At 39.1% G+C, this 21,525-nt stretch overlaps 1 protein-coding gene across 4 annotated transcripts in view; it reads right to left on the bottom strand.

Annotated features, from left to right (window-relative positions):
• Positions 1 to 21,525, bottom strand: part of AVL9 (AVL9 cell migration associated) — a 45,740-nt gene that overhangs the window by 13,640 nt on the left and 10,575 nt on the right. For 3 of the 4 annotated variants that reach the window (XR_008448518.1, XM_054058776.1, XM_054058774.1), the window contains exons 2-10: positions 15,157 to 15,277; positions 14,025 to 14,110; positions 11,905 to 11,976; positions 10,964 to 11,053; positions 10,531 to 10,597; positions 9,710 to 9,750; positions 8,543 to 8,581; positions 3,504 to 3,573; positions 2,436 to 2,980 (exon numbers count right to left, since the gene is read on the bottom strand). Coding sequence is in view for 3 of the 4 variants with exons in the window: in XM_054058776.1 (XP_053914751.1) it covers positions 2,436 to 2,980; positions 3,504 to 3,573; positions 8,543 to 8,581; positions 9,710 to 9,750; positions 10,531 to 10,597; positions 10,964 to 11,053; positions 11,905 to 11,976; positions 14,025 to 14,110; positions 15,157 to 15,277 (1,131 nt within the window). In the remaining variant the exon portion in view is untranslated. The remainder of the gene's footprint in view (positions 1 to 2,435; positions 2,981 to 3,503; positions 3,574 to 8,542; positions 8,582 to 9,709; positions 9,751 to 10,530; positions 10,598 to 10,963; positions 11,054 to 11,904; positions 11,977 to 14,024; positions 14,111 to 15,156; positions 15,278 to 21,525) is intronic. The other variant, XM_054058775.1, reaches the window with a different exon arrangement.

Here is a 21,525-nt window from a genome sequence, read left to right as displayed (position 1 = left end):
AGACAAGAACTCAAGGGACATAAAGAGCTATCTGTCCACTTTCATACCACGATGTCTTCTGGTAGTCTTTAAGCACATAATGCAGGAAAGCTACAGACCACTACTCACATTTTTTAGGTGATTTCCAGGCTTCAGAGACAGTAATCAGTCTTTGATAAGCATATGCATGCCTGCTTTAAGAAAGAGCAGGATAGAAAGCAGTGCACATGCTTGTATGTTAATCTAGCATCCCACATTCCAATAAAGAAACCAATAACAGGTTTGATAAAACGCTTTCAGAGAAGTCATTGAGAGATCACTAAGAAGCAGCTGTAGGTATTGTCATTTTCTTTTTAAATATAGGACCAACATAGCCCTGAAGTCTAATTTCAGCTCTTCAACAGCATAAAGTACCAAGCTATTTATTCACTAGCAAGAACCCAGAAGGGCTAACGGCATACTGCACAGAAATAAAGAGTGCATGGACTTTATCACATAGTACATGGTAATTGGAAACATCTGGAAGAAAGGAGCACAATTATTTCCCTTTGTTATATTAGACATGGGCATGGCTTTCCAGATGACAAGCACTTTACCAGGTGAAAACAAACAGCACGTGTCAAAGGAACAACAGTGCTTTGGGAAGAATCACCAACCTAAAATGGAAAATTTTCATGGCTTAAGAAGCTGGCAAAAGTCAATTACCGTGTACTCGCTTCGCAAAGTCCTGCAAATCTTTGACTATTTAAAGTATTAAGTGTCAGTTCCCAAACTCATGTTTGTCTGTAAGCATAAAAACTTTTCTTTCCGTGAATGTGTTCCATTATTTTCAAAGAGTGCCAACAAAATAAGTATTAGATCTTACAGAACTGGTATTAAAGATATTTTCCCTTATGCTCTGGTGTACTTGGATATGGTTTTATGACACCTGGTAAAATCTCCTCCCATTCAAATTCATGACATTTATCAGTCTTTCCATGGCACGGCATAAAACAACTCTGAGATGAGAGCTCTAAAACAGATTTAAACTTTCCAGTAAGTGGTTAAACTGTAACTTCAAATCATGTTTTTCTGATAACTTAGAGCTGTTAAACCTTTTCTGCTTTAATTACATTGAATGAACACAAATGAAAAGGGCTTTGTGGAACAGAAGGTAAACATGAAGAAACCATCACCTTCCTTAAAATTGTTTACTTTTCCACTTTATAAGCTTAGCAGCAAACTAAGTTTGCACTCGTAAGCCCCCATTATCAATTAGTCTCTTCTTGCTTTCAATCTAGTATTTTCATTAGAACTAGACTAAATACAATCTACAGGCTATTATTTTTATTAGACAGACCATAAGGACAAACACGAGACTGCAGACCTTTGTTGAAAAAGCTTTTCTAATGCACGCATGAGGCAATACAGGGCAACAACATTTGAGCTGGTCACTTGGGCCTGCATAGTGAAGCATTGCCAATGAAAGTTATTGTGAGAAGCTCAAACAATCATCAAACACAATGTTCTGCAGGGAAAATGCAAACAAGCATCTCCAAAGGAAGAAACACCACTTTGAACCTCATCAGCTTGAGGAAATAAATCTAAATCTTCTACTTTCTGGACAAATGTTCATCTAAAAGGTTATTACATTAAAAACAACAACAAAATACATGTAATATCATGTTTTTTACTAACAAAAGTATCTTCAAAAGGGACATATTTCCCCTGTTTTTTAATGGGAAACCAGCCCTAGTAAATGTATTGCTTGTTGTCTGACCATGCCCAGGAAAGTCCTCAGAGAGACTCTGGAATACCTGGAGCTCAGTTAGGCATCAGCACAAGCTTAAAATTCAGCAGCTCGGCACCATACACAGGGAACAAACCACAGACAACCAGGAAGAGTCACCATGTAAAGAAGGGTGACATTATATGTACATAAAAAATATATTTATTTGTAACCTCTTTATATTTTTGTATATATAGATATATGTATGCATTTATAAACACATTTTGTGCATACACACACATATTAAAATATATATAAAATTTAAGCAGAAAACACTGGGGGTCAGCTAAGATATAAATTTCAGAATCTTAATTTAGGTTAAGGTATCTAAACACTTCTTAAGTTCTCTGATCTTGCCCTACATAGGTTAGAGCAACAAGTCTTCAGAGAAAAAGAAAACAGTAGTTACTGATACACGCTATTAACCACAGTGGGGTTGCAGGTTACCATCATGCAGGACTGAAAAGAGTGTGTAAGTATACATATGGAATAAAAGTGGAACGCACGAGCACACCCATCTCAGACGTGCACGCAGGCTCTCCACCTGACTAGGAACGCAGTCACTTGCCACAGAGTGTACTTACATGCACCCTACTGCCCACTTGGAGTTGGGTAACCAGAATTACTAGCCACTTCTGAAAAACAGAAGTCTTTATGAATTACCAGGTATCACAAACAACACATTTACCTTTGTAAAAATAGCCAACGGCATACCATACTGGTCCTCTTCCAACCCAGATACCAGTCCTGGAATGAGCACTGTGTGTCCTGCATTTGCTTGGGGCTGCACAGTGATCGGAAGGCTTTCTGAGCTCATGCCTTTGCTTGGAAGATTTTCAGCCTGTTCTGATGCTGCATTTTCATATTCTCCTTTCAAATTAGATTCCTCCAAAACACTAGGATCCAAGGTCTCCCAGTCACTTTCAGAGGATGCTGGAGAAGCATGGGAAGGAACTTTCAAGCGCTGCACAGTATCATTGGAGGATCGAACTACATTGCAAGTCTTCTCTGACTGGGAGACAGGCATGTTTGCTTTTTGACCTTCCAGTGAATGGTTTCCTGTCATCTTCCTGTCTCCCTTTCCCGTTACTGAGTTTGTATTTGAAGTATCAGCAGCAGAAACCGAAGCATACTCATTTAACTGTGATGTATGTTCCTGCAAGCCGGCATCCTCTGATATGCTCTTTCTTGGTCTATATTGTGAGCAGTCAGTAAGACCATGTTCAATCATACCTGGAAAGCAATAGCACACATGAACATCAGCATCTCAATTGAAATTTAAATGAAAAAAAAAAAATCAAACTTTCTGTCCTAAAGAATCTGCTCCAACTCTTTTTGCTTTGAAATGATTCATTAGAAGCAGAGAATTAGCAAGGTCGGGGGTTTGGGTTTATTTGTTTTTTTTTTTTTTTTCTTACTTCGAGGGGCAAAACAGAAGTGAGATGTTTGTACTTTTGTTTAAGGAAATGTGGTTTTGCCAGGTATGTGTGAATTTTTCAGGGTCCCACCTACCCACAGGCAATACAGAAGATCCAGTAGCTCTAATTGAGCACAGGAAATAATCCACAGAGTGCAAGCAGTAGGTATTAAGAGCTGTGTACACAGTACATGGACATGCACACAAGTCATCCATTTCTCAGGCAACATACCAACATGACACTATTGACTCGTAAATTGTTTCCCAAATGAAACAGTACAGGCAGTCTCACTTATCACTGGAAAGCACATAAAGAGAAGTTCAAACTTCTCTTCTTACCAGGAAAGAGTGACAGGACAGTCATCAGAGCTCCTACCAATCTGTTTACTGGAGAAATATAAAACAGCACCTGGTGGCAGAAAGGAGGGGTGTGGGGGGAAGAAAGAGTGCAAGAGAGGAAAGGGGTATTGGGAGGAGAGAATGAGAAAAATAAAATTACACTTAAGCATGGCAAGATAGACGGAACACAAGCAAAATACTCAAGATGTTGCATTTCATTTTATTTAGAAAGTCTGCTTACCAACAGAAGCTCTTAGAACAAAGTAAATATTTAAAGGTCTATTATATCCTTACATTTTATATTTGTAATATATATATTATACCTATACACACAAGTGTGCGTAACACATGCTTGTCAAATACTCAGATTTTTCTGTCAGTCACTCAGATTTTTTTTCCGCCAAATCAATCCAGTTACTGAATGACTGACAGAAAAGAAAAAAAGTTGTTCCTGGTACACCACATAAATTCTTGTTCATTTGTAGTACTTTAAAATCTCTGTTCCAAATCAAAGAGGCCAAATAATCTCCCTTCCAGAATTCTGACAAAAATCTATGCAAAAACATGTTTTCCACGAAAATATGTTAAAGATATGCAGATAAAGGAAAACCAGGATAAATGCAGCATGCACTTACTACAGGCATCTTTCTATGCTTAAAAAAAGATTTTTTTGAAACAGAAGACATGACTGACAAGAACTTTGGGAGAGCACTTCAGGCATAACATGAGAAAACAGAATCTCCTTAATTAAAGGGAGACTGTGATTAGTAAATTAGTTCGGAATTCAAAAGGGGATGTCGAAGGCTAGCAATAAAAAAAGAAACACAAGGCAGACTGAATATTAGGACTGGAGTTCCTCCAAGACAGACCTTCAAGGGAGAGGAAAATAAAAAAACCCACGCCCAGAACCAAAACAACCCCCACAAAAGTCAACTTGCTTAACAATGGTATTTTTACATCCTCCAGCAGCACAATGCTAGTAAAAAATACACGAGCGTTACAAAGAATCAACAACGCAAAGGAACACAGAACAATCTAACTTAATGACTTTGCAGGCCAGTTTAAAAGTTATATGATGAAATTAAAACTGCAAATTTGCTGACTTAGACTTAATAAAAGACTCTTGCTGTAAGCTAAGAAGACACTTTAGAAGTGACGGTATCCTGGCCTGCATGAGGAATAGTGTGGCCAACAGAACTAGGGAAGTGATCCTTCCCTTGCACTCGGTGCTGGTGAGGCTGCACCTCAAATCCCATATTCAGTTTTGGGCCCCTCACTACAAGGACATCGAGATGCTGGAGCGTGCCCCAGAGGAGGGCAACAAAGTTGATGAAGGGTTTGGAACAAAGCCTTATGAGGAGTGGCTATGAGAGCTGGGGTTGTTTAGTCTGGAGAAAAGGAGATTGAGGGGAGATCTTATCACCTCTACACCTGCCTGAAAGGAGGTTGTAGCTAGGTGGGGGTTGGTCTCAGTCTCTTCCCTCTCTTAGCCAGTGAGAGGACAAGGAGAAACAGCCTCAAGACGCACCAAGGGAGACTTAGGCTAGGATGGATGTTAGGAGGAATACCTTATTGAAAGGGTTGTCAAGCACTGGAACAGGCTGCCAAGGGAGGTGGATGAGTCACCATCCCTGGAGGTGTTTAAAAGACAAGTAGATGCCATACTTGGGCACGTGGTCTAGTGGAAGACCTAGTAGGGTTGGGCCAATGGTTGGACTCGATCTTAAAGGTCTTCTCCAACAAAAACCATTTGGTGATTCTGTGAATAGTATCTCATGTTCCACTACTATTTCCAAACCTACAAGGTAGTGAACTGATGGAATTAAGAGACAGACATGTGCAATCCTAACATGTTTCTGTATTCAAGATGGGTGAATTCAAATTGCAATAGCCACAGAAGCAGCATGATGAGAAGAACAAGGAGCTCATCTGAGGAATTTCAGCAGACTCCAATGGGAATTAAAAAGTCCAACTTGTTTTATGATGCTCCTCTATCACGCATATGCAAAAGATGTGATAAAACAGCAATGAACTACAATAGAAAACCTACAATACTCCTACAGGTTTGGATTCTCAAATACCCTGTATTCCTAGCCAAACTTATTTTTAAGCCTACAGAAATAATTACTTACTATGAGTAAGTACCTTGTTCTCAAGAAATCTACTCCAGTATAGGTTTTCATTTGGGCCACTTACTTAAGCTGAGTACTACTCTACATTTGTTCCATCAAGTCCCTCTGCCATCTTCCTGTCTCCATGGGTGCACACTTCCTTACCCCTCCCAATCCCATTATAAGGCCCACAACATTTGCATCAGCAAATTGGGTGGTCCTGGCAGCAGAAAGTCAAATGATTACCATCTGGAAGATGGTAATAACAGACTAATAACAGCTGAGAGGTGAAAAAAAAAAAAATTCTTTAGCCTCTGGAAAGGCATCAACCAAATTGCTAAGGATTAAAGAAAATCAGTCTGTAGCATTCAAGGCACTTTTCAACTCAAGGAAAACTGGCTTTACCAGTGGTTTCTTGAAAATTATTATATTTAAGGTCTCTGAACACTCAGATTGCTCCAGTTATTATGGAACCCTAATATCTGCCAGAAAACCAAAACTCTTCCTTTTGAAATTGCAAGCATCACCTTCCTGTTGGAGCCTTGTGAAAAAACATACAAACAAACAAAGCAACTGGAAGGTTTATTCAATAAGCATTCAGTTATTTTCAAAACAACGTCATATGTTTAAGTCCTAAGAACATTCTTGGGAAATCCTCCCTTTCCCCTCTGCTTGTGCATTTATATCTTGTGGTCTGAGCAGCTTCAGAAAAGAACTGCAGCTCACTGAAGTATTTTTTTGTGTATGCCCAAATGCTGAACTGACCCAGTGAAATACTATCATAAGCTTTTAAACAGATCAGCAGGGATCATTTTAACTGGAAAATATTTTTTCCCCTAATGGTTTAAATAAAATGAAATCACTGCAGACTTTCAGAGTGTATTGAGTTATTTTTGGGAAAAAGCTTGCATATCCAGTCCTGGTTACATACGTTTCTACATGTGTACTACTATACCACAGAATCATATTTTTTTCAAGTATACCTTTTGCATAGCCTTTAATATGGCAGTCTTCAGCATATGGCTCTTTAATGCAGAAATTGCATTTTTTCAATAAGTACTTAGAAACATCAAGGTACATCTAACTTACAGACCTGACAAGTGCAAAAGCCCTGGGGAAGCTGCTACTTTGTTTTTAAAAGCAATAATTACTGCCTCACAGAAGATACCTGGGCCTTGGATATAGAATTTAAAAAAAAAAACCAAACACATCTGTTTCGATAGTGTACAGATGAGGTCATACTTATTTTCCAGTTGCAGCTAATGGGAAATTCTGATGTTTTTTTCTTAGCACTCTAAATAAACCGGATTTTAATACGGCAGGTTCACTGAATAAAAAGTGAAATTTGGGAGACTAAAACAAAACTTGAAGCAAAACCTTTAAGAAAAGCAAAAAAAACCCCAAAAATATCCCTGCATAAATGTCTCTCAGAGCTGACAGTTCTTGTTCTGCTTGTACATTTTGCATATTCCACTTAAACTGCAAAGAGAACGTTGCCTCTGCAGCAGTCAGAGAACCCAAAGAAAACACTGAGCCTAGAATTCAGAATTTTTTAACCAATTTATAGCCTGAGTTCAGCCTGACCTAACAGATATAGGTCTTTACATTGTCCCTTGAAGACGTGCACGCAATTCAGGTTTGAAGGACACTTAGAGCACTCGTTTCCTTTGGCATTCCTATTTAATGCCTGAACCAGAAGTTCTACTTACTGAATGCTGTAAGGCTCTACGCTCCCTTTTAGGTACCAGAATTCCCGATCAGTTCCTTTACGCAGGTACCTATCAGCATTGTGTATATCCTTTCCTACCTTTTCTAATACATTAAGTTTCTCTAATCACATTTAATCACATTTTACTCTGACTTGGACAGCTATTAATAAGGTGGAATGTGGACAGAACAGAAGTGGAAGCAAAATTATATGCCAACAAAACAGTAGTTCAGCATAATTTCCCGGTTTATATATGGACAAAGGATGAGATGCCATTCATTGGCATCTGTGACAAGCTGGAGAAGTGAGCCTGTGTGAACTCCATTATGTTCAACAAGGCCAAGTGTCCTGCACCCGGGTTGAGGCAATCCATGGTTTCATTACATGATGATGTGATTGAAAGCAGCCCTGCGGAGGACTTGGGGGTACTGGTCAATGAGAAGCTTGGCATAAACCAGCAACGTGCACTCAGAGCCCGGAAAGCCAACTGTATCCTGGGCTGCATCAAAAGAAGCATGGCCAGCAGTCTGAGGGAGGTGAATCTCCCTCCTCTACTCTGCTATCATGAGACCCTAACTGGAATATTGTGTCCAGTGTCCAGTTCTGGAATCCTCAACATACGCAGCACATGGAACTGTTGGAGCGGGTCCAGAGGAGCGCCATGAAGATGATCAGAGGGCTAGAGTACCTTTGCAATGAGGACAGATTGAGAGAGTTGAGGTTGTTCATCCTGGAGAAGTTTCTGGAGAGACCTTATAGCAACCTTCCAGTTCCCAAACTGGGGGGGCCTACAAGGAAGCTGAGGAAGGACTTTTTACAAAGGCATGGAGTGATAGGATGAGGGGGAATGGCTTTAAATTGGAAGGGGGAAGATTTAGATTGAACATTAGAAAGAAGTTCTTTATGATGAGGATGGTGAGGCACTGGCACAGGTTGCCCAGGGAAGTTGTGGATGCCCCACCCCTGGAAGTGTTCAAGGCCAGGTTGGATGGGGCCTACAACAGCCTGGTCTAGTAGGAGGTGTCCCTGCCCATGGCAGGGGAGTTGGAACTGGATGATCTTTAAGGTCCCTTCCAACCCAAACCATTGTATCATATGACTTCAAATACTTTTATTTTACTTAAATTTGTTTTTCACTTGTATATCCTAGATAATTTCTTATGAAAAAAATTCAGCAATTGCATTTCTATTTCCATTACCAGTCTCAGCCTCAAAGTTACCTTTTTCTCTAAGAGAATCAATTTAAAAAGCGTCAAGACCTGAAAAACACAAAAAAGGAAAAACATGGTGAATGAACCAGTGCCATTGATCAAAAATACTGTGAAACAATGTCATTCAAGATCTCATATTAATCACTGCACAACTGTCACATGATCAAATACATTTGACCACTGAGAACTAGTGTTCCAATACCTTTTCTCCACCTGAGGACTCTCTAAAACAGCATTTGAGATGCACAAAGAGACAAATGATTGTGTAATTTGCACAATTACATTTGTGCAAATGTATTACATTTGTGTAATTACACAAATGATTGTGTAATTTGAATCATATAAAACTTAAGTTTAAGAACGAATGCATTGTGTTAATTCCAGAATTTTAAAAAGCAGTGAACCCCATAAACATAAAAGAGCTCCTCCACAGAAAGACAGAACAGAATTCAGCAAAATATCAAGAACCGCATTCACCTCACCTGCTTTCAGGTGCTTTTTACACATGAAGCATCTAGATCAGAAGTGGCTGTCCAGACTCTCTACACTCAAAGAAAAATACAGATGCTTCTGGGGCACGACTGGCAGACATCCAAAGCTAAACAAAAGAGTTCTACCCCAAAAATCTACCAAGCAGTTGCAAATACACCATGGAATTCAGATTCTTGAATTTGTTTCCTTGATACCTCTCAGTTAATACAAGATTTGTACCTTAGCTATAGGATACACACTTAATTTCAATAGTCATTAGGAAAAAGGAAGGAGAAGTGCAAGTCCTCTCAGGTTCTATAATGGTAGGAGTGGCAAACATCATAAGATACGGAGAAAAATGCTCCAAATTGTATCTGCATGGATTTTAGTAAGATTCTTCCATCACATGTATCTGACAAGAAGCAGGAAACACAAACAAGACCATAACTGTGATACAACTCGCACTTTGAGACAGGACTAAAGAAATGTCACACAATCCTAGAAATCTCCAGGGAATTGCTCAGTCTGGAATTTACTTTCACTGAAGTTATGTAGGAAAAAGAGGAAGGGAAATGAGGACACTGCAAATAAGGAGTACTTACAAAATAATTTTCCTACTCCTAGCTCAGGTATGTCTAGACACATTTATTTTTTTGTTCCTCACAAAGCATTTTACTCCACGAAATAAACCAAGTGAACCCCTACCTTGTGTCTAAAGTGAAGAACAAGGTCCCGAGGAGACAGACCTGAGATACCAAAAAGAGAGCAATTATTACAGTTTAATAGCTAGTAGACATACTAACTTACTTTTTGTCACTACTTTTCAGAGAGAGGGAGACACCCAGTATGTATTCTATGTGAACCTGGTTATTTCAATAGCAGAATTCACACCAAATTCTTTCTTTTGATCAGGAGCGAGTGCAAAATCTACAATGGAGGCAATAATAATATGAAGTCACATTCTGAGTTACTCCCGTTGGCTGCCACACAGCATTATTGAAGTGCTTAGGGACATGGTTTAGGGAGTGTTAGGAATGGTTGGACTCGATGATCCAATGGGTCCTTTCCAACCTTGTGATTCTGTGATTATGTGATTCTGTGATTATGGAAACACTGAAGTGAATACTACACCGCGCATTCAGAAAATACAGGAAGAGTCAGAGTCAAACAGGAGATATTCCAAACAGCAGGTGGATGAAAGCTTGAGCATCCCACACCATCAATTAGTTCCACTTAAAGTTTAAAAAGGTACTGTTTCCGAAAAACAGCCAAGTAGTGGCTTGTCAGACTGTTAGTTCAAGAGATAACAGGGCTTTCAACCTACGACTAACTGCTATTATGAAAGCAACGTTACATTTTCTTGACATTTATTTAAATCCATTAATAAAGGAACACACAAAATACTGTGCAGGCACACAGACTTCTGGTGCTTAGTCTGTTAATGCAAATAAACACATCCGCTCAGGAAGGGAATGTGTTGATTAGCATAACATTATCTCCACTGCTTGTACAAAAATGTCACTTACCAAGATAAACTTGTGACCTTTCTAGTGAAGTACTGCTCAAGGAATTATTCATATGATCATAAAGTTCCTGTAGGTTAGAACAAAGGCAAAAAAAACCCAGAAACCATTAATGCTGTGTGCTAACACAAAGTCCAGAATAAATAAAATTCACTTTTCACTTATTCAAGGATTTCAACATCTTATTTCATAAAGAAAGTAAAATTTTTAGAACTGAGAGGCAGGCTGACAATCATGATCATTCTTGTACTTCATTACAAATCAGAAAGTCAACCTGACAGATTAGAGTGGTTCATTTAGTTCATGTTCAGTTAATACAAGAGTTGAGTAAGTGAATAACCTATGCAAATGGCATATTTGAACACTAATTAAAAACACTAAGTACACAACTGTACACTGAAAGCTTTGTTTTGTGCAACCCTTACTTAAAGGTTACCTTTAGAATTGAAATTTTCGAGAAATCTTTTTCTTCAAAATATGCGTGTGTAATGAGTTGCAGCTTTGCCTGAAGTAAACCATACAAAGGCTGGAAAGGAAAACAAACACAAAAGCAAAAGAAGAAAACTTATTTAGCCGTTTAACTTCAATCTTCTTCCATTCCTATCTTGCAATACAGACACACTAGTACACAGAGGGACACTCCTTAGTTGCTAATTAACAGCATCTTCTGTGCTCACTTTAAATGACGATAATTCTATTTTCTTCCCATCTGCACATATCATGCTATCACTGAACATCTTTATGGAAATGTATTTTTCCACTCGAGCGCTGCCTGTGCAGCTCCAGTACCAGTTCTTTCTTCAGCTTTAAGCACAGAAACAATTTCTGTTCCCTGCCTGGTGGCCAGTAGTTTTTGCTAAATAGGTAGAAATAAAAGTTGTTCCTTCAAAACTGGATAGTTTTAAGGGTCAGCTTGACAGGGTGCTGGGCCATCTCATTTGAACTATATATCTCCTAAAAAAGTTGGAACAGATGATCTTTGAGGTCCCTTCCAACCTAGCTCTCTATGATTCTATGAAAACTAGAATACACTGTAGTGACTATCTTAAAACCTCTTTCACAGCTGTTAATAGCCGCTCTCTCCAGATATCATAATGGCCAAACCACTCAAATCCTACTACAGGAAACAAAATTAGTACTGCTTAAGAATAATCAGAAGTGCAAAGACAGCCTGGTCCTTAACAATAAGAAGACACTTTTACAATTACTTTTACAAGGCCACTCACTCCAGTGCCATAGCCTTCTGATTCAACCTTACTTCATTAATTTATTACCCATTGCAATGATTTAAAGATAGATGTTTGCAGCCAGAAGCTCCAAATAAGATTGTAAAACAATACATTCTTCGAAAGTGTTCTGGAAGGTAAACATTCTTACCAGCTGACTGAGAACACAGACACTTTTCTGTACTGTTTCTCGGGTGATGTCTGCTTGCCGCACTTTCAGTGCCTAAGAAACAGAAGTATTAAATTATTTTTACCCACACACAGTTTCAAAAATAGTTCTTTCACAGGTCTAGGTGCCCCAAACCACCCCATGTTTAAACAAAATCCTAAAACTGACTGTATTCTAAGGTGGAATATCCAAACCACACAAAAGTATGCCCTTACCCAGGAAAAATGGTCATAATACTGGTATGTTACACCTGTGTTCTCATCTCACTGTGGACAGCAAAGATCCAAATACAGCTGTGATGATACGCAGAGGACTGTTAAAAAGACACTAGTACGAGAAAATGCCAACAGCCCTGGAAAGGGCAGTTGGCATCTTAAGTCAGGGTCACATAACAGAAAAGCCACAACACATCACTTATTGTTCTTTAACATTATCTGTGAAAACAGACTGTGTTGAAAAGTTTTTGCCTAGAAATTGTTTGCTTCATACTTGAGGATTTTCTTTTTATCCACCCATTCTTTTAAAATAAAAGAATCAACAATCATAAAATAAAAGAGGTTTCATCCGCAGAATCAACTACATTCTCAGTCAGACCAAATGGTCCCAGCGCTTTAAGCAGACCTAGAAAGTGTGGGGGCAGAAATACAGCCAAGTGATTCACCTAATTGTACAAACCAGCAAGTGTGCAGACTGCAGCCCACACATCAAAAAGGATAGATGGAAAGAGTGCTCGAACTGTCATACGAAATACATTGTTTTAGATTCTACTTGTTCCAAAGAATTAGTTTTTAAACATCTATTTATCTTTTTAATTGGTTAATAAACAGCATAAAGTGGAATAAAGAGTGCCACAAAGCCAAGTTATTGCATAGTTAAATAGAGCAAGACTCTAAACACAGAATACAGTGAATACTGGCTGCAAAGATAGCGAGTGAACTCAAATCAATATGAACTTAGTTCAAAAGAAACAAAATTAAAATCTGCATGTGTAGAGTTTCTCGTATAGCATAAAAAGGAACTAGAAATACAATCAAGGTATGATTAACAGTAAAACAGAGTACATAATTTACATCTTCTGAATGCAAGACTCATTTCAAACTCAAAACTCACATGGCATTCCATATTCTTGGCATTTCACTGGAAAAGGGAGTAATTTTAAAAGAGATTTATAATAACTTCTCAATTTTAAGTGCAGAGATCATACTCTCGCTACTACTTTTGAAAATATGCGCAGATTCTATTAGAACGATTAGATCGTTTCCTTAGGTGCGACCAGAAGTACACTGTAGCTGTCATCAAGTTTTCAGCTTTACTGCTAAAAGCTCAGTATCGGTAAGCTGCTACAACGCATGAGAAGATTCTGGTCTACTCTGCAAGCACCCTTTTGGCAAAGGAGTTAGGTGAAGAGGGATCACTACACTCGCATGGTCAGATCCCAGGAAATACTCTAAAAGTCTTCCTACTTCCTGGAAACATGACTTGGCCGCCTGACAGACTGTCAGCTACTTGATGCTGACACATGGATTAGTTCCCTAGAGATAAAACATCGTTTTTCCATTGCCTTGAACATTTCAAAAGATCACACTACGCTTGCTGACATAAGGGAAAGAAATAGTTCTCAAGTTCCTTATCGCTGTCGACAACTCCCTAAAAGGAGGTTGTAGCAAAGTGGGTGTTGGTCTCTTTTCCCGCGCAACAAGTGATAGGATGAGAGGAAACGGCCTCAAATTGTACCAGGAGAGGTTCAGACTAGACATCAGGAAAAATTACTTCACCGAAAGGGTTATCAGGCACTGGAACAGGCTGCCCAGGGAGGTGTTTGAGTCACCACCCCTGGAGATATTTAAAAGATGGGTGGATGAGGTGCTCAGGGATATGGTTTAGTAGTGCACAGGTATGTTTTGGCTTGATGATCTCAAAGGTCTTTTCTAACAAAACAATTTTATGATTCTATGATACTTACCATGAACATTTTCATAGATTTTTAACGTAAGCTGATCATACAGTTTGACTGTTGGTATAATGTAAGCGACTGAATTTTAGAGTCATTAATGCATCAAGCCTATTATGCCATTAATACAATTCACAACTTGCAAAATTACCTTCGCTTCAATCTGCCTGTAGCAAGAGACACCATACACTGTGGTTTGATCCCCACTTCTCGGTGGTAAATGGAAAAACACAGTATCTATGAAAAAGAAAAAAAACTTTTGTAAGTCACTGACAAGAGTTCAATGTTTTTATTTTCAGTATCACTCACTTATAAAAGGTTTCCTGCTGAATATACTGCAATAATATTTTGAGCCTTTAAAAAAAAAAAGAGAAAAAGCCATATATAAAGCTATGCCTTCACCCAAATTAGCTTCCAAATTGCAAGATGCTTTGTGGAGGAAACTCCAGCTATGCTAACGTGATATTTTGACAACCGCTTCATCTTTAGCCTCACCAAGCTCCTACAAGTCCACTGACAGGTTCTCAGACAAGGCACTATGAACCAAGGCGTACAGATGACATGTGATGCCACTAAGAAGGTGCATGCAATGAAGATAGGGGAAAAAAAACACCTAGGAGGGCATATACAGTTGAAAGATTAGAGTATTTGCTACCACTGCCAAAGCAGGTATCCATGCAGCAGCACCACTGTGTTAAAAAAAATATTTGTGAATCCTATTCTTATACAAAATAATTGCGGTCTGTGCAAGTGTGACATGAAAGAAAAAAACCCCAACTCTATCCAATATGACAAAAGAGAGACTTTTATGGCTTGAGATGCGTACACACATACATATAAATGCACACACACACACTTGCTACTACTGCAAAAATATTACTACATCCTAAGTAGAGGACATGACTTTATGACTGCTTCTCAAAACATGAGTGAAATCTGTTTTCATACCAACTGTTAATTTTTTGTTTGGTTTTAATCAAGAGTTTATTGCCCCTTCAAAGAACTGAGAAAACTGGTAGCCTTGTTTTGTACAAGGACTACAAACAAGCGATATGTAACCTGATATTCACACCTAATTTCTTGAGGTAGGAGGTAAACTTCTATGACCTACTTTCACTTTAAACTCTGAAGCAACATATCATTGCCAATGCATTTTGAAGCTTAAACAAAAAGTACAGGAAGCCTAATAGCGAAGAGAATTGTTTACCAACTGTTCAGATATCAAGAATTTTCTCTTGGTTGCAGTAGAAGTAGTACCTAAAATGTCCTTTCTCATTTCTTACCTTCCTGATAGTTGTGAGCGCCATCTGGTAAGGCAAGAAATGGCAAGTATTTCCATTCCTCTGGTAAACTTTGACTGTTGTGTCCTTCTCCAGGCTTAAGGGGAGGATAGGAAAATTCAACCTAAACAAACAAAAAAAAAAAAGAGGGGAGGCAAAGAGAGAATACATTACTGTTTCCAAACAAGCAAGCATCTCTGATTCAGCCTAACACCTTACTTTAGCAATGGTATGAAACAAAGTTCTTCCCGCTAGCATTCCTTATCTCTTCCTCCAAAGCATCCACGGACTGACTTATGTGTGGTCTAACCAACAGGACCTGGGAAGATTTGGCTTAAGTGCTTTCATCCAGCCTAGTACCTTTTCCTCAAGAGAAAAAAGAAACAGATGTTCAAGCAAAAAACATCACCTAGCAGCTGAGCACCTTCTTCCAGGTACGCACACAGCTAGCAGCACATTGTTACACCTGCAACATCAGCAAGGCCACTGCTGGGGCACACACATTCTGAAACCAGATTTGCCTTTTCAGCCCCTTCAAGTGCTTACAAGCAAGTAACATCCTAATACATACAAGCCCCTGTTTTACCCTACGAGCTGTGAATAAGCTCAGAAACTATACTAACAGCAAAATACTGCTTCGAAACATTTTTATGCCCTTGACTGCAATGAGTGCTACACATTGGCCTGAAGCACCTCTTTTTTCCTTTCCACAAGAAATCCAGCCTTTCTGTCTTCTTTCATTTATTTGCCATTTATCTCTTTTTCTTAGAAATAGGGACAACCTTTCTATTCCTTGCATCACACTAAATCTCTACCACAGAGCCTCCTAATCAGCATCTTCACATCACTATCCTTTCATCTTCTTTTCCTATAAAGAACCCACGGGGTTTCCGGCCACTTTTACCACCTATTTTTTCTGGATGTGCATTTCTAAAATGACTGGAAAAAAAAATGCAAATATACCAGTAAAAGCAACCATTTAAAGATACTGCAACTTCTCTTGACGGACATTTGGTTACAAACTTTTGATCTGTAAAACGTATACACGGAAATTTTCCATGTTTGAATACATAGCAAATAAATAACATGATAAAGCCATCACACAGAAAATGTTAAGATTTAATGGATGATAAAATAAAAACACTGTAAAGGATGAGAGTATGGAAGAAGAAATGGGAAATAAATGAAGAAAAGTGAAATCCTTCACCTTAACACACGGTGTCACTCTTTCTACAACTGTTTCCAACTTGGAAAAAGCCACAAAGAACAAGAAAACACCACAAGAAATCAGCCTTGCTACTTCCTACAGCAATTCCAAGTTTTCTCATTCATTGTATTACAAAAAAAGATCTTGAAAATATCCACGCACACCAAAAAACCCAAAAAAGGTCTGGTGAATGACCAAAGTCCTGAACTAAAGGTAAGTAACTCACAAAGAATACTTATCTAAGTGAGTGGGGGAAAAAAAGGCCTGCAGTAGAAAAGGATTAATTTTGGCAGGGGAAGAAGAGGAGAATTCAGATCCCGACTTGTAGTTAGTTAGTTCTCAAGAATCCTTTTAAACAAAACATGCCATTAAGCAAAACAGAAAAGCACCCTATTTCCAAAGGAGACACAAGGACTGGAATTAGCATCCACATAAGGAACAGAGAGATTGCCTGGCATTCAGTGCACACAAGTCCTGAGAATTCCCTGCTATCCCCTTCAAATCACAGATAATAAGAAAATCACAATGTTAGAAGCTCCATGTAAATATCTGCAATACAGAAGAAGATCATACCATACAGTTCGATGCTGACCACATTCAAACTGGCTGGCTGAAAAGAGCCTACAGAACTATTACTGCTGGATTCTTGCAGGAGGAGTAACCTTAGCAACAAATAAGTCACAGTTCCTAACTTTTAAAATGTAGATAGTCAAGGAGCACCTACACTAATGTCCTGAATCAGGTGGGTTTTTTCACTGCATGGCCAACAGAGAGCGGTTCGTATTCACTCTCTGCAAGAGCTTCTTTCCATTAAATACAATGGAAACCCTGGATCCCTTAGATTTCAGTGAATTCCTTCAAGGCATCATTCCTGACAGGAGAAAACACTGTACATAAGGACTGAAGACTCTTTGCTCCCAAGTATTTACAGAATTACAATTGTATTTCCAGCTTCAACTAAAATTAGAAGACCTATTTAAAGGAAAGAAAGATAAGGGAATTCAAGCTATATTGAAAATATGTATTCACTAAGGAACGCTCCTTTTTAAAGTTCAGAATAAAGCTGAGATCTGGCTTCTGGATTCTTTAGGCAGCATGAAATCTGCTTAAGAACTACTTTGTTCTCACTCACAATAGGCTACCAACACCTCAGCTGCTGTCAAGTACTCCCAGCAACACGGATTTCTGCAGCCCTGCCTGTTCCAAACTCAACAAATTGAACAGGTATTAGTGACACTGATAACCTTGTTTTACATTAGTCTGCTTCTTTCAAAAAAATGTGTTCTAGTACAGACATCTCTGTATGTGTATAAGTGAGAGAAGATCACAAAACTCAGAGTAAGCAGAACTGAGTAAGCAGGGCCACTGCATCAGTGGCCCTGAATAATCTGTTTTACAGATATACTTTATGATCGACTAGATTTACATGATGACACACTACTCCTCCTCTGTCCCAAGAGGATCCATGTAGGAAGTACTCTGGTTAGACTCAAAGGAGTCACATTTGTGTAGTTTAATAGATCACTGCTTGTAGAAGTATCGCCTCATACTGCGGAGGCTGAAAGGGTGGAAGTAATAAAGACAGAAAAAGAAAACAGGACAATCCAACAGCAAGGACAGCATGCAATGCCCTGGAGAGCTTCGTTCCACCTCTCCTCCAACTTCAGAGTTTGGTCAAACTTTTTCTTAAGTAGTCCTTGCAGCTGGGATTCCTGTCAACCGAATACCTGTCAAACAGTAAGAACTCCAAGCCAGTTTTCCTAAGCCTTCTGCATAATGAGAGAAAACAGATACCTGCAGAGGATGATTCATCTAAGCTGTTTCTTTCCATGGTCTCTGAAGAGTGCTACCTCAGACTTCTAAGTCTAACTGGGAGATGACTGAATTAATGCAGATGACACTCACCCCAACAGTTCCTCATCTTCTAGACATTCTGCTTGATTCTACATTGAGTAGCCTTAAAAAAAAAAAATCCCCAAACCCTTCAGTTCTCAAAAATGTTGAAACTGAGCACTCCACATGGACAAAAGTGATAATCGTGTGGTAGAGAGAATCTCAGTTCTATCACATGTGAGCTTTTGAACCTCAGTAAAATTCTTCTCTCAGCCTGTGTGTGTGCAAACTGTAAAATACAGCCTTTTACAAGACTGCAGTACAGTCTGCCTACAAGAAAGGTGGGGAGGGACTTTTTACAAGGGCAGGGAGTGATAGGATGAGAGGTAATGGTTTTAAATTGGAAGGGGGAAAAACTATATTAGAAAGAAATTCTTCATGATGAGGGTAGTGAGGCACTGGAACAGGCTGCCCAGGGAAGTTCTGGGTGCCCCCTCCCTGGAATTGTTCAAGAACAGGTTGGATGGGGCCTTGAGCAGCCTTATCCAGTAGGAGGTGTCCCAGCCCACGGCAGAGGGGTTGGAACTAAATGATCTTTAAGGTCTCTTCCAACCTAAACCATTCTATGATTCTTAATTAAGGCCACTTAAAAACAAGTCACTTTTTTTCTAATCTTCCACTTTAAATCCAAGACCGACCATAGCAGGAGGATGGGATGGGACTACAGAAGAGATCTGTCTCCCAGCTTTTTTTCTCCCTCTTCACAGACTGAAGAAAGAGGAGCTCATTCTTTATTTAAATAGAATGGATTTTTATGTAAATCCATACATTTATGCATGTGCATGCATAAACACGTACTTTAATTTCTGTTTGCCATTAATACATATACGCATTACAAAAAATGTCTGCAAATATGAGAGATGAAGTCTTTAAATAAAGCTCAGTAGTCAATAGGAACAAAGAAACAAATGGGCAAGGTTTGAACTGATCGCTGGAACAGCTTTTACATTTTTATTTCTCATATGTGCAGTCTGTATCAAATCTAACAGTTAGAAAGCAGAGCACCTACTGATACACAGTCTTATCTAATTTATGGAATGAAAATAAAGTCCAGGCAATCTGTTTTGGTGCCTTGTCTTTAAAGGGTTTTCCTGATCTAGCGGGAGGTGTCCCTGCCCATGGCAGGGGGTTAGAACTGGATGGTCCCTTCCAACACAAACCATTCTATGATTCTATGACTCCTAGCAAGAATAAATTTACTAGACATTAATTAGAAAGAAAATATGAGTGCAAGCAAGGAAAAATGTACTTCAGCTCCCACATTTAGGAACTAACATGATAGTTTTTCTTTTAAAAAAAACATTGATATTGTCTTCTACTAAATTATCACAACCACAGAGTCAGAAGAGAGATTAAAAAAGGACATCGATAAAAGAGGGATATGCGCATGTCCACCTAAACTACTACACTCAAACATTAGACAGGTAGCCGTCATTAATTTTTGGTAAACTTTATACTCAGGTAAAGTTGTTTTCCTTATCTGTGAAAAGTGATCACAGAGTTACAGAATAGTTTGGGTTGGAAGGTACTTTAAAGATCATCTAGTTCCAACCCCATGCCATGGGCAGGGACACCTCTTGTGATAGGTGTTAGCAATCACAGTAAGATCCTCAGTGATCACTAAGCAGTGATGGCAAGTCAATATACACTCCCCATCCTCCCCACTTCTCTACTCCGCTGACAAGTTAAGCTTTCTTACTCAGCACAGTTACAATATAAGCTTTCCTCATGAATATGGATATTTTGGAAGATTTGTCTTCAGACTAGAAGTGAAAAAAACTGGACCCAAAGGTTTTCCACTAGTTCAAAGGATTTAATCTCAAGTCTCTAAAAAAACTCGGAAATGTTTAGAATGACAGTATTATGTTAAAGACAAGGATGCTTTCAGTAAGTTGCTGAATCCAATTTAGAGAGAGCAAACCCATTTAATTCTCTGAACAATCGCTTTGATGATCTCTCCCATTGTTTGTACTGCACAAATAAGTAGAATAGTTGCTTCAAATGAAGAAAAGGACATCAGCAAAACCCACTCATTATGCTTCTATTTAGAAAAGCTCTTCCCTTCATAAATCATTTCAACACATTTCATTTCGAGGGTACCGACTCTTCCACTCTCATTTAAGAAAAGAAAAGCAGAATGATGTTGAGTACTGAGTACAAAGCTAAGCAGCAGTGACCAAAAAACCCCAACGGATTAAAAATGCACCTAAAATTTGATTCCTTATTTCAAATAAGTCAGTATTTGTTCTTCACTCGAAGCAGGAATTTTTAAAAGATGGTTTCTTGATATATTAGCCCCTGTACAGCCGAACCCAGAGAAAGCCAGCACACCGATGATTTTATCTGAATCACCATAACAACTGCAGCGTGCAGGCAAATGAAAATCTGCGAACACTGTTAGTCCTTCAGCACTGAGAACAATCTGTTATGTAAAACACAATTTAATCAGGTTTAAATGACAAAATTTCCCCATTGTTGTATAACAGTATCAACAGATCAGGGCCTACAAGCTGAAGAACCCACCTTTATAACAACGATGCCTATGCAGTAATATAAAGACCTTTCAGGTTAGGTGACTACTCACTAGGGAACTCTGTGTCACCGAGACAAGACTTGGTGGTCTTAAAGAAGGTAAGTCAGAATTCACCCAGGAGAAATTCTTAAGAAGATACAAGACACCAGAGAAGGCAACTTCCATAACAAAAAAGGAGATGGCAACTCCCAGCCCTGCTCCTAACTGACATCTGCCCAACACAGCAACTCGTGTGGACTCGGGTCAGCAGCAGTTTTTCATCTGCACAACCCGCTGTGCCCACTGGCTCTTAATGAAGACACTCAGCTACAGGGGCTGGTGACAATTTCTTTTCCCCAGGACAGCACCCAGACTTCATAACACACAAGACTCAGACACACATCCTTTCCCCAGCTCTGCTGCCTGCCCTGGTTCCGGATGGAAAAGACCCCATGCAGGCTGGCAGGGAGTTGTCACACAGTGAATCCTCCTTTTCCTGACAAAAACAGAGGACCAGGACTGTAGGCATGCTTTAAAGCACATTTACTTGTCAGTTCCGCATATAGCACACATTGCTGAACTGATGCAGTTCAAGCAAGTGATTACTTTGTCTTTTGAGCCAAGAAGCACCCAGGTTCTTTGCCATGGGACGTCTTATAGTCCTGTACAGCTCTTAGCGAACACATTCCCTCCTTATGAGTTTCAACACTCCTGAGAGCCAATGAATCCAGCTCACCACCAAATATGAGGCTGAGAAGCT

This window comes from Cuculus canorus, chromosome 2 (assembly GCF_017976375.1).
Source record: "Cuculus canorus isolate bCucCan1 chromosome 2, bCucCan1.pri, whole genome shotgun sequence".
In the NCBI taxonomy this organism is placed as follows: Eukaryota; Metazoa; Chordata; class Aves; order Cuculiformes; family Cuculidae; genus Cuculus; species Cuculus canorus.
This window is presented reverse-complemented; position numbering and strand designations above follow the sequence as displayed.